This window comes from Glycine max, chromosome 3, assembly GCF_000004515.6.
Source record: "Glycine max cultivar Williams 82 chromosome 3, Glycine_max_v4.0, whole genome shotgun sequence".
NCBI classification, from domain to species: Eukaryota; Viridiplantae; Streptophyta; class Magnoliopsida; order Fabales; family Fabaceae; genus Glycine; species Glycine max.
In genome coordinates, this window is record NC_016090.4 from 782,073 (window position 1) to 795,648 (window position 13,576).

Here is a 13,576-nt window from a genome sequence, read left to right on the forward strand (position 1 = left end):
TTTATACGTGGGTTTGAATTTTTTTTTCATAGTTTTATGAATTTATGAAATATAAATTAACAATTTTTTTAGAGTATAAATAATGGAAAGAAGTTGTAATGCTTTTATTTCTGATGAAGTTGTGATGTCTAAGAGGTTGGAAAAATCCGATTGATGCAAGCGAGGATGCTTTTGCCCATCCAATGCAAGAAACGACATTCCTAACTGCTTAATTCTTTCAATTTTATCTCTTTCATCTTTACTTTTAAATTAAATTTTAATAATTTTTTTTAAAATATCAATGATTAAAAAAATCATAAATCTAAACAAAATTTATATGTTTAAAAATATTATTTATTATATAGTTATATACTAAAATATATATTTACCATAAAATTTAATTATATATATAAAAAAATATTTATGACGTAGATATCATGACACGAAGGGATTGTAGATATATATTGCAATAAACAAAGTGTCTTTAAGAACGATGAGGGCGTATTTGCTGTAATTGGTGTTAAGCAAATAATATATATAGTTTATGAATCTATATCTATGTTGTTTTTGCAAGATGATGATACCCATCATAAGGGTGCTTAATAGAACCTGTATCGTAATATTGCAAATTCAAGTCCATATGCATGTTAAAAATTTATTTGCAAGAAAAGTTGTTTATGCACTCGACGATGGTTTGCATGACAAATGTAATCGGTTCCCTAATTTCTTAAGTTGACTAGTTGACTTGCGATGCCTTAAATGTATTAATTTCGTGGCAGAGTTGTCTCTATCATTTTCCCCATTACTCTATTGACTTTCTTTCATTCGTGGGGTAAGGTTATCTCTTCAAAGTTCAAAACTTATACTTTTACTCAGTCCATCAATTTTTCTTTTTAAGTGATATATAGGAAGTATTTAGTATGGGTATCACCGACCAGTGCCTTAAGTATATTAGTTAAAAAATCAAAAGTAAAAAAATATTCTATTTAAAGACCATAAGAGAACGTAAAAAAAAAAAAAAATCATATATAACATTAATTTTTATCTTCCAATAATTTTTATTTTATTTTAAGTTTATTGATTAATGTCATTAACTCTAAGAATACGTACTAGTTAGCATATATCATTTAGAGATTTTATTTGATACTTAATTAATCTTTTTTTCATTGAATCAACCTATTTGGAGATGATATTTCAAATTGTGACTCTCCTTAAATAATATTTTGGTCCAAGTTTTGTTGGTGAAAAAATATATGATTGAGAGAATAAATTTTATTAAAAATGATCAATCCGATGAGTTTCTCTACCAAAGGTTAATGATTAGCAAAATAACCGTATCGATAACATTATGCTAATAAAAAAATTGTGACTCCATTTTCAAATTGAGAATTGAAACCCGATTTTTGGTTAAGAGACATGAATGAGGATCCACTTATGTAAACTGCCTTTTGTTGAATTCAATCCATCAATTTCTGTACCCGTTTAATTTCTTTCCACGTTTTGCAAATTGTCATTAATTAGGTTAAACTGAAACATCAGGAAACAATACCCATGTGATAGCAAAATATGGAGATACTCTACAAAACATGGACTCAACATTTGCACTCCTGAAGCCAAAGTCATGCATTAAACAATAAATAAGTGTTGTGGTTTTAGTCGTTGTTTTAATTAGAATTACAATTTCATTTCGGTGAGCTATATTGATTTTTAAAGAAAATTTTTATTATGCTTGATAATTGTGTTGAAACTTTAATTTTGATTGAAAAAAAGTATTAAAAATACTTATGTTGAAAAAGATGTACTATTTTTTTCCCCCTTAATTATGAGAGTTTCAACTCTCCATATGTCGCTCATGTTGTTACTTATGGAGTGGAGTACTTGTGATTAATTCTGCAGTTCGTACCCTAAACACCTTTTGCTAGCTAAATCTACAGTTCGTACCCTAATTAAGCACCTTTTCCATTTGTTTCCATCAATTTTTTTTCAATTTTTTTAAATTAAAGTTTATATTCGGATTAAGAAAGTTATAATAATTGATCTGACGTGAGTACACAATCAATAATATTTTGCATGCTCCAATAGGATTTCTCAAATTAATTAATAATAATAATTGGGACTAATAAATTATAAACAAACAGCTTACAAATCTTTACTCTATACAGAACTAAAAGTTATCTAAGTTGGGCTATCCACTTTTCTTTCTCGTGCCCTTTTCGATCACCTATATATCTTTCTTTACGTACTAGTAGACCTAAATTTTGTTTAGGTTTGTTCCATTTCAGAGTGTGAAGAAAATTAAATAAACCAAAAAGAAAAACAAAAGCACCACTTTACAGTTTACACTTTGATGAAGAACACGTTGGAGTGAGTTTGAAGTTCCAGCTATAGCAGAACTACTCAAAGCGGTTTTGCGTTATTAATCAATATTCTGGCGAAGGTCGCATTGACTTTTTTGCTTCAAAACCAGCACAGTCACAATTAATATTATATTATTCAAATTCCACCATAAATGAGGAAGGGTAGGTCAACTCTGCGACTGTGATGAATCCTAGAATTGTCGATGATGTTGTAGTAGTTGTTGTTTTGCATGCTTTGCTATCTTTTCATTCATTCACATTTTATTTTTACTGAATTATATTTTGCAGGGAATGGATGGATAGATAGGCAGATAAGAAGACAGTTCACCCAACATAAATGTTTATAAATTGTTGGTAGGTTACTCACCAAAACCATAACCAAACCCCACTTGGCAACACTCATTTTTTCCCCCATAGTGTATATATAATTCTGATATTACTACTATATAGTAGATGAGCTAGCACCTTGTTTTGTTAAAAAATAAAAAATAAAACAGCTACCCCTATTTACTGAAAAAGGTGGTGGTGTGTGTGAGTTGTGACCCAAATTAAAACACTACTTTTGCTTCAGTAGTGTTTGGTGTGTGTGTGTTTTTTTTTCTCTGGCTCGATCTCTCCCCTTTTCCTCTCCATGTTCCTCAACTACCCTCATTTATTTCCCTTCATTGATTGCTTGCCTCACTTGAACACCCTGTTGCAATCCCTCTAAGAGAGAGAGAGAGTGAGAACATGGAGAAGAAGCTCTAGTTAGTGTTGTGGGTGTGTGGTTTCTTCTTCAAGAGTGAGAAAGAGAGAGAGAGGTACAGGTGGGTGTCTTCATCTTTAAAGGCCTCAACTAACCCTTCAGAGAGCATTTATATTGGCGCATCTGAATGAGTTTAGTAAGAGAGAGAAAAAAAGGGTGCATGGTGATGCATTGTCAAGAAACCAGTCTGGCCACAATAACTCTTCACTAAACCACTTCACCTATAAATCTCTCTTCACCATTACACTCTTACCCTCATTATACTACTACTACTACACTCACTCATTCATTCACTCACCTTTCCATAAACACAACCTTCTTCACTTTGCTTTACTCCTTCATTCATTTTCCTCTCATACTCAAAACTCTGCATCAAAATGCTCATCATTGTTCACACCACCCATTCTTGAAAGGTACTTCTTTTCTCGTTTTTCCAACCACCCCATTTCTAAAAAAGACATTTTCCCTTCAAGTTTCTTCATCATTTCTTGTAGTTTCGAGTCTTTGATTATTGGGGTGGTTAATATTGCACTTGCACTATGGAAACTTGCACGGCTCTATTGTTTTTAACGGCGATCACAGCATACTTGATATGGTTCACGTTCATCTCACGGTCGCTGAAGGGTCCACGTGTCTGGGCCTTATTGGGCAGTCTCCCAGGCCTCATAGACAACTGTGACCGCATGCATGACTGGATCTGCGACAACCTACGCGCGTGTGGCGGCACGTACCAGACCTGCATCTGTGCAATCCCCTTCCTCGCCAAGAAGCAGGGTCTCGTGACTGTCACGTGCGACCCGAGGAACTTGGAGCACATACTCAAGACACGCTTCGACAATTACCCTAAAGGACCCACGTGGCATGCTGTCTTTCATGATCTGTTGGGTGATGGGATCTTTAACACCGATGGTGACACATGGCTGTTCCAGCGCAAGACAGCTGCGCTGGAATTTACCACCCGGACGCTGCGCCAAGCCATGGCCAGGTGGGTGAGTCGAGCCATCAACCGGCTCTGTCTGATTCTCGAAAAAGCCGAGAATCAAGTCGAGCCGGTTGATCTGCAAGACTTAATGCTTCGGCTCACTTTTGATAATATTTGTGGGTTGGCTTTCGGGCGAGACCCACAGACTTGTGTGTCAAGTCTGCCCGATAACCGATTTGCCACGGCTTTCGATCGAGCCACTGAAGCCACGCTCCAACGATTCATTTTACCTGAGGTATTGTGGAAGGTGAAAAAATGGCTTCGGCTTGGGATGGAAGTCAGCTTGAGCCGAAGCCTTGCCCACGTGGACGACCATTTGTCAAATGTGATTGAGAAACGCAAGGTAGAGTTGTTGACTCAGCAGAAAGATGGGACTCTTCATGATGACTTGTTGACAAGGTTTATGAGGAAAAAAGAATCCTATTCAGACAAGTTTCTCCAACAAGTGGCGTTGAATTTTATCCTAGCTGGTCGTGACACCTCATCGGTGGCATTAAGTTGGTTTTTTTGGTTGGTGATTCAGAACCCTAAGGTGGAAGAGAAAATTCTACGTGAAATTTGTACAGTCCTGATGGAGACACGTGGCAATGATGACATGGCAAAGTTGTTTGATGAGCCTTTGGCCTTTGAGGAAGTTGACCGTTTGGTTTATCTCAAGGCTGCATTGTCGGAGACACTAAGGTTGTACCCTTCAGTGCCGGAGGACTCAAAGCATGTGGTGGCCGACGACGTGCTGCCGGACGGGACATTCGTGCCGGCGGGTTCGTCGGTCACATATTCGATATATTCGGCGGGGAGGTTGAAGTCCACATGGGGTGAGGATTGCATGGAGTTTAGGCCTGAGAGGTGGTTGTCATTGGATGGAACAAAGTTCATCATGCATGACTCTTTCAAGTTTGTGGCATTCAATGCTGGCCCAAGGATATGTTTGGGGAAGGATTTGGCTTACTTGCAGATGAAGTCCATTGCTGCGGCGGTGCTGCTCCGGCACCGCCTTGTGCTGGTGCCTGGACACCAGGTGGAGCAAAAGATGTCACTCACTCTTTTCATGAAAAATGGGCTCAAGGTCAATGTGCATGAGAGGGACTTGAGAGGGATTATCACAAGTTTAAAAAAAGAAAGGGAGGGAGATGTTGTTGATTTGAGAAGTGATGAATAATGTTAGTGACCAGGTGTTCACTAGATGGAGACAGGTTCAAATGAGGAGAATTCAGACACTGGCTGGGGCTTTAGCTTATAGAACAAGAGAACAGAAGTTCCTCTTAAGAAAAAGGGTATATTCAGAGTATTTATAATTCTTATGATAAATTGTGGATGGATTCTTTTTCCAGGGTCGTGGGATGGATGATTGCTTTCTCAATCCATCTTTCCTTGTAGAATCCTTGCAAATATTCATTGTATTCTTTATTTCTTGTTGGTTTTCATGTTTCTATTTAATTTTACTGGTGGTGAGAACTAAACTCACATTTCACAATGTTGAATGTTGATGTTCATAAAAGAATGCCTTACGTTTTATGAAAGTATAATGATCGGATTTTACTCTCCCGCTTTGTATGCTTGTCATATATACTGGATGATGCTTAAGTGGTATACTCAAAAACTCCAAAATTTAGCTATACAGTTCATCTGCATATTTTTTTTGCTGAATATTAGATTCTGTTTCTAGGATCCTTGCCTATGGCTATGACAATGAAGTTGAAATGCTCAAATTGAACCAATAGTAAAAGTAGATATATACTGATGTCTTTTGTTAGGGACATTGAATCAGAAAACTGCCACCAATTTTCTCAGCCATGTATGATGAAGCAGCAGAGTTGCTGAGTTGGCCATATAACATGTATTTTAACTTTTAAGCATAAGTATGCTTTAAGTTATACAAGTGGAAATTATTATCCACCATCTATACAGAAACCATTTAGATCGTAGGACAAGACATTTGCAAAAGGGGCCAAGCTAATCCAAGATTTCCAGATAAAATGTAAAAAGGCTTCAACTATTTGATCAAAAACTTTGATGGTGACTCTCTTCAATTTCTGCAGGCTGCTTTTACGCTTCCAAGCGCTTGACAAATTTGGTCATTGATTTTGTTCCATCTTTCTTTCTTTTTTCTTTTAATCTCTACGGCTTATGTTGCATACACCTTCATTGACATCATCATTACATTCTTTAGTCAAGAATTTTCTCTCCAGTTGAAAAGATATTCCAGACCAATGTGCCTATTATGTACAATGCAACAGCAACCTTAAAAACATCATCCCAAGAACCTGCACAACAGTCAGGAGATAACTTATAAGCGAATTACCATTAAAAAAGGCAAATGCAAACCAGTGCCCTTAGGGCAGTGGTTAAAGAAATAAAAGGAGAAATATTTTTATTGGAATGCAAAAAATTGTGTCACCCATAACTTTTTTTGCGTCCTCCTATGATTTTCACAGTAAATACTTTCTTCTTTTAATTCTTTAACCAATGCCTTTAGGGTACTGGACTACTGGTTAGCAAGACTCTTAAAAAAAAAGGCATATGCTTCTGAATGCAAGAGCAGCAGCATTCTTACCTCGTTGGAGTATGTATCCAGTTGCAGCTGTACCAAAGACACCAGCAAGCACACCTGCAGTATTTGATAGTCCCAGCAATACTCCCTGAAATTTAGAATTAGTTAACATTCTTGTAGAAACATATTAAATGAAAAAAAACGAGCAGAAACTTGTAATGGAAAATGTGTCTCGGGATTTCATGCATTTAAAGACATCTTGAAAAAATAAATAATTAAATCGTCATGGTACTTATATAAGATACTGACAATCAACAAGTTAACGGTACTTGTAAATGACTTCATTAATCATGTAACAGATTAAAAGTGTCATAGATTATTGAAGTGATTGACTCAATGACACTTTTTTCCAGGCAATTTTAAAGTAGAACAATTTTGGCATCAATTCTGATAATTAGAATCCAAAAACTTGAGGTTCAGCTCGCAATAGGTGTCACCAAATACAACTCAAGCAAAGAGTCCTTGGTATTTACAATGCTCAACCAGTTTATGGCTAGTTTGTTGATTGCTTTTTTATAAAAAAAAAAATGTATGAGAAGTGAAAACACTGTTAAGCTATGAAAATTAAAATAGCAGCAACTCACAGCATAGCGTGGTCCAATGTCTTGGTGATTGGAATATAGACCAGATTGCGAGAACGCATCAGATCCCTGTAAAACAAATAACAGATTATGGTTATATTAGGTAACATCTAAAAATTATTTAAAAAAAAATTAAGAAACTAAAATCCAGGAAGATATATATCAGTCTAGCTCAAACCTGACTGCAAGCCATGCATAGTACTGCCATGGCAGGTGTTCTCACATGGCTTAGCTGTGTAAGAAAAAATGCAGGACCCAGAAACCCAATTGATTGCATAATCTGTCAAAATAGGAAATTTTTAAAGCAAAATCATTTTAACGAGTGAAAAGGGAAAATGAACCAGTCCAGATCTCAATTGCCTTTACTTAATGGTTTAACCTGAATATCTTCGACAATTACTTGAAAAAATTCACAAAAAAATTGTTTCTACTACGGACAGAAATGAATGTCCCTGTAATATTATTTGATTTTAAAAAATTCATTAACAGCAATTTATTTCATTAATCAAGATTATCTTCATTAAGAGTCAGTGACTTTCTTACCTTTCGAACAGATGTTATGGAAAGGCCTTTGCTCACAAGTGTATCAGCAATCCAGCCTCCTATATTTGCAAAAATAGCCATGGTTAACCATGGCAGGACACAAAATAGCCCAGATTCAGTGAGATTGAACTTCAGAACCTGAGAAAATGACCTGTTAGTTAATTCATTAAATGGACAAAATATTTCATGCAAATTTTTCTTTATCAGTTTCTTTATGCTTGATTACATCACCTTATCGTTCAAGCTATAGATCAAGATAACAATCACATTTTAGATGTAATCTGATAATAGTAATATCGAGTGAAGCAAATTTTAATTTGCTTATCTTTAGAGTAATTACCTAGAAATATAAATAGTTGTCTGCACAAGACTGGAGTATAACTGAATTGAGAGTAAGCAGTAAGATGCACTTTAACATCAACAAGTTCCAAATAACAAACATTTTTATCTTTAAACACAATTAAGCAGTCAATTAAAGAACAACTTGATATAAACAATTGGGGCAATGTATCGTACAAATCCTACAAGTTTCATGCAAACCAGACCAGCATTATGTGGGTAGTTTGATGGGTATCCCACACCAACCTCCATAGGTGAAAAAATTATATGATGTAATTGATCTATCGATAAAAAAAAAACTAAAATTTATAAATTATGGATATAAGCATTGTGGTCCCACTCTTGCTCACAAAGATTTAACATATTATAGATAGCATTGTCAAGGACATGTATATTCTAAAAGGTTAGAAGTCATTTATGAATTCTGAGAAGAAAAAAGAAAGAAACTCATAAACAGTAAGCACCTGATTGTAGTAGGTAGGCATCCAGGTTAATAGAATAAATGTCCCCCAATTGTGGCAGAAGTGAGAGATTATTAAAGCCCAAACAGGTGCTTTTGATAAAATTAATTTCCAAGGAATAACTGATACAGGTTCTTTTGATACGTTGCCTCCAAGTATAAACTTCTTCTCTTCGGCCCCAAGATCCGGGTCTTCGTCTGGTGAGCTGTATGCCTGGAAGGACCCAACAGAAGGGAAAAATATAAGAATCAAGTTGCTCAGAAGGAATTACAAAGTTCCCTTCACATTTATAATTTATAAATATGGTGGTCAAACCTAAGGTGTTGCTACAAAATAAAATTCCCAAGATATTGTGCAAGAAAACTGATTTACTCATATATCCAGTAAATGCAACATTAATTCATTATTACTTGCAGAAACATAACAATAAAGTCATATGTTATGCAACACTTCATGAGACAGTCCCTTAAAAAATCAGCACAAAACATGAAAATATACTCCATAGGTTGGAAAAGTAGAAAGGCCTAGTTTCCTCTCAAAACATTCTTACAACCAGAAACAGATATATAAAGTAGATTTCAATGAAATTATGCAAAAGATGACTTACTTTACTCAACCATAAAACAAACCAGATACTTCCAAGGGATCCAAATGAGTAAAACACCGATGGCCACCCAAATTTCTGGATTAGCATAGGTGAGAATGCCAAGCCAGTGACTGAACCAAGGTACATGCCGCTATATACTAGTGCAAGTGATCTGCTTCTCTCTGACACTGGAATCCATTTGGAAAGTATATTATTCATTGCAGGCATCGCAACACCCTGAAAATAAAGAATCAGCATAATTTTTTGGCAAATTGTAGGAGGAAAAATCATTTCTATTCTAGGCATGGACTTCACCACTCCAGTGAGAAAATATATTTCATTTGATCGAAGCAAACATAATGAGGGGGAAATTATATGTTATATTGTTTATCTGTCTTATCTCAGCTATGTATCTTTGATCTTTCTATATCACTTTCGGAGTCTGCTTGGTATGGTGGGTGGGAGTGGGAAGTCATGGAACTATGCCCTCATATTAGTTTTCCAAGTTTTTCTTCTTGCTTAGGCTAGGAGAATAGAAGCCTTTTTTAATACTTGATTACTTGAAATTTCTAGTAAAAACTGGCAATTTATTTTGTGCAACAAAATAATAAGTATGTACAAGTGACTGAAGTGAGCATATGATCAAGACACCAAATAGATGAAGAAATAATAGTATACTTATAGAATGGACCAACCTCACCAATTCCCATGAAGGCACGCATAATAAGAAGACATGGCAACCCAAATTTTGCAGCAATGGGTGTTAAAACTGTTGCAATTGACCACCATACAACTCCAAAACCTAGTACTAGCTTCCCACCAAGTTTGTCTGCCCATATGCCACCAACGATCTATACCAAAAAAAAAGCATTCAATCAATATGAAAGTAATGTCATTAGAATCTTTCATGCACGCTGGACGAAATGAAGAGACAGTTTGAAGATCAGAACATGCTGAGATTGCTAGCATATACTGTTTAAGAACAGAATAGGCTATGGCATGTTCAACCAGCAGTGGTGCTTAAATGCATACTCGAAAATTAGTACATGAAGCCAATTTCTTGTTAAGCTAACATGTTTTGCATATATCAGTCACACCTGAGTAAGTAGATAACCCCAGAAAAAAGATGACTGAATTAGGCCAACTGTTGCACTGTTCCAGTTGAATTCCTGTGACATTGGAAGTATTGCTATGCTCATATTTACCTGTAAAATGTAATGAAAACGTAAAGTAGTCAGGAATATCAGTAACATTAGGACATTAGGTTAATAAGAATATGGAAATTTAGAAACAACCAAATTTAAAGTAAAATCTTTGATATCATTGGAGGATGAAGCTTAATAATGACTTCTATAAAATAGTTTATCAAATTAAATAAATAAATAAGTCCTGCAAAACAAAGGTGGAGTTTTGAAAACAGCAACTCAATATATACAAGCATTTGATTTTTTTTCTATTTTTAGTTTGTTGATAGTAAAAAGAAACAAACTAAGGAACTAGGACTAGTGATGAACTGGAACACCTTATTTTCTATTTCGAGTGTTAGAGCACTAACCCTTATTTATATTAATTATAAATATAATCCTAACTGATAAAGGAAAAATAATCATGATAAGGTAATGAAATATGGCAACCAATCCTAAGAGATAAGGAGAAAATAGGAAAACTAATCCTAGAGGATAATTAAAGGTATTTTTATTTATTCTAACAAAATCCTGCAATGACAAATTGACAATCAATTGAATATAATGGAAGGAATATACCTATTGGAATATGAGACATGGAAAACATGAATATATATAAACTACATCATAATTGATAGCATAAATACCAAAAAAACGTGACTCACACGATCCATGTTACACAGAAGAAATGCTGTAAAACACAGCAGTACAATAACCCAGCGCTTAGGAAACTGCTGCCACCAAGGTAATGCTCTTCCTTCCAAAAGAATGGCTTCCCCAGTTCCTTCAGTTGATTGCAGTGGATCCATCTTTGTTTCTGAAATGTCATACTCCTCAGACTTGTAACAAACACGAAATTTATTTGCTTTACCAACTTCAGTTTTTGCGTGCTTTCTTTTGCTCAAACCAAGTCGATATACTTCCTGATGTCCAACATTGTTACTGCCATAAGGAGCTGAAAAAAGGAAGGAACTATGACTTCTTCCGCAAGCCTTTAGTTTAAAGTTCAAGCACTGACTAGACTGCTGGGATACAAGAGAACGATGCTCCCCTTTGTTGTGAGATGTTTGCATTGGTTTCGAAACTCTCTTTTCCATAGGCAAATACATCTGATGCTGCCATCTTGGAGAGGGATCCTTAGCAACAGATACACCAGAAACAGAAATTCCCATTCTTTGAACCGATATATCCTTCCCCGATCTATATACATTTCCTGCAAATAACAAAAGAATGGCTAAAACTTCCTCATACTTCTTTTTTAGGTGAGGCCTCATACTTTACAACAGTCATCATCAACATAATCCAAGCTTACAGGCTTTCAAGAAAACCAAACAAACATCCAACTTAACTATAAAAAAAAACGAGTTTAATTGCCATACACTGTCAGTATAAAAACTTTTATGCTGTCAACTAATCAAAAATCAACGTACTCTGAGATAACTTTTAAGGTACTTATAGACAAAATTAACAAAATTATCATAATTATATGTGATTGGATGACACTGTAAAAACCATTTACACTACACTATCAGTGCATTTAAAATAAATTTAAAAAAGCATAAATATATCCTACCAAAATCTCGATTTATTATTGTTCACAAGCTATGCTCAAGGCAAATAATGTAAAAAAAATAATTGAAAAATAACAAAACTAGTATCTTACTCCATGAAAAAATGAAAATTTATTACCTAAGCCTCTGAGCTAAATCCCTTTTTATTAAATGCATGTAATTTCCACTAAAATACACTCCTTCAAACTGAACTACGAATTAGAAAACTTTCAACCGTATTAAAAGATTACGAATCCATAATTAGCAACAAATCAAAACCGTATCCGGAAACAAGCAATTCAGCAAAATGCGCGCGCAGCTACCAAAAATTTGATAAAATGAAAAAGGAACGAAAAAGTGAGCATGAACCTGAGGCAACGAAGGAACCGAAATTGCGGTTTGAAATTAAACCACTCATAGTCATTGATGAAGCTGTATGTAGAGAAAGATAACAAGGTGTTACAGTTACAACATCAACTTTAAAGTTCGAAGTGCAGAACGGCGTCGTTTCAAGTAGAGATATATTCTTGTTCTGTTTTTGCTCTGTTCTGCTCTCAGCTCAGAGGATAAGCAAAGGCAAATGCAACGCCGCAGAACCTTTCTCTCTCTCTTCCTATTTGTAACTGTCAAACTATTTTTTACGCTTTTTTTTTTTAACATTTTTCGGAAACAATAATAAAATAAGAAATGCTTTAATATCTTTTTCATTTATATAATATATTTGGTTTATTATGTAAAAATATTTTTATTTTATTATCTGTGGTTAATTTTGGTAATATAATACAGATATAAAAAAATATTTAGGTCAAATAAGAAAATTAATAAAATCACGTTTGTAACCAAGAGAAAGGGGGGTCAAGAGCGTGACACGTGGCACGTCATCCGGTGTCCAGAGAAAATTTTAATTTGTGGAAATTGCTGAGATGCCCCTTCTTCCTCTCGACGTGGATATGTTGTACGGTTGGAGAAAGTGTTTTTCACTTTCCCTTTTTTGTCTTCATAATGAAGAAGTGCAGATATTCAAATACTAATTATTATTATTATAAGTGTGATTATTAGTTTATTATGTTTGGAAAATGATGGTATTTTTCATAGTCATGCCTGGAATATTCTGCTCCTGACACATGGGGTTTTAGAACAACGTCAAAAGTCATTTGTCATTTGTCATTTCCCTTTTGGAGAGAAAGGGAGATATTTTGTCTAACATTTTTTGTTTCTTGATTTTTTTTTTTTGTAATATCAATTTTGATTTTGGATTTTTATATATTTTTTAAGAATTTAATTAAAATATATTAATAATGTAAAAAATACTATTGTTAAATTATAAAATTGAAAATTATTAACTTTTGTAATAATTATTTAAAATATATTATGATGATTTTTATTTAATTGATAGTGTAAAAATCTTTTTAGTGACAGTGTATTACTATAGCTTGTCATTTATACCAAAGTTTAAGATTGTATCATACATTTTTTTTTTCATTTTATAGTTTGGAAGATTAAATTTCAATTAACCAAAAATGATAAAATTGTTAAAGATTATGATTAGTTTTTCAATTATTAAAGATTGTAATTAGTTTTACAAGTACGATGCATTAATTATTTTCTGTAATTTTCTAATTAAACTCACCATTCTTTTTTCTTAAAGAAAAGGATTTATTTCATATCATTCAAAATAGCATAATGAATATAACTTAAAATATGATCAAAGATATGAA

At 34.3% G+C, this 13,576-nt stretch overlaps 2 protein-coding genes across 2 annotated transcripts; one reads left to right on the top strand and one right to left on the bottom strand.

Annotated features, from left to right (window-relative positions):
* Window positions 1–2,846: 2,846 nt before the first annotated feature.
* Window positions 2,847–5,583, top strand: LOC100779012 (cytochrome P450 86A8). Its single transcript, XM_041014301.1, has one exon. It carries the CDS (start codon window positions 3,621–3,623, stop codon window positions 5,220–5,222), a length of 1,602 nt encoding a protein of 533 aa, XP_040870235.1. The 5' UTR covers window positions 2,847–3,620; the 3' UTR covers window positions 5,223–5,583.
* A 189-nt stretch (window positions 5,584–5,772) lies between these two features.
* LOC100782221 (ascorbate transporter, chloroplastic) lies at window positions 5,773–12,466 on the bottom strand. The gene is made up of 11 exons (XM_003520920.5): window positions 12,228–12,466; window positions 10,974–11,521; window positions 10,222–10,329; window positions 9,820–9,975; window positions 9,146–9,361; window positions 8,542–8,751; window positions 7,739–7,876; window positions 7,374–7,475; window positions 7,199–7,264; window positions 6,618–6,702; window positions 5,773–6,327 (listed from the first exon to the last, which is right to left on the bottom strand). The coding sequence occupies exons 1-11, from the start codon at window positions 12,280–12,282 to the stop codon at window positions 6,230–6,232; spliced, it is 1,782 nt and encodes a 593-aa protein (XP_003520968.1). The 5' UTR covers window positions 12,283–12,466; the 3' UTR covers window positions 5,773–6,229.
* Window positions 12,467–13,576: the final 1,110 nt, after the last annotated feature.

What these genes read in the sequence shown, in the direction of transcription:
- LOC100782221 (XM_003520920.5), bottom strand. Translation starts at nt 12,282, where the DNA reads ATGACTATGAGTGGTTTAATTTCAAACCGCAATTTCGGTTCCTTCGTT. An exon ending in GGGGTTATCTACTTACTCAG is followed by an intron (nt 9,976 to 10,221) that starts GTGTGACTGATA and finishes TTTTTGGTATAG; the next exon opens with ATCGTTGGTGGCATATGGGC. An exon ending in TATGCATGGCTTGCAGTCAG is followed by an intron (nt 7,265 to 7,373) that starts GTTTGAGCTAGA and finishes TTTGTTTTACAG; the next exon opens with GGATCTGATGCGTTCTCGCA.
- LOC100779012 (XM_041014301.1), top strand. Translation starts at nt 3,621, where the DNA reads ATGGAAACTTGCACGGCTCTATTGTTTTTAACGGCGATCACAGCATAC.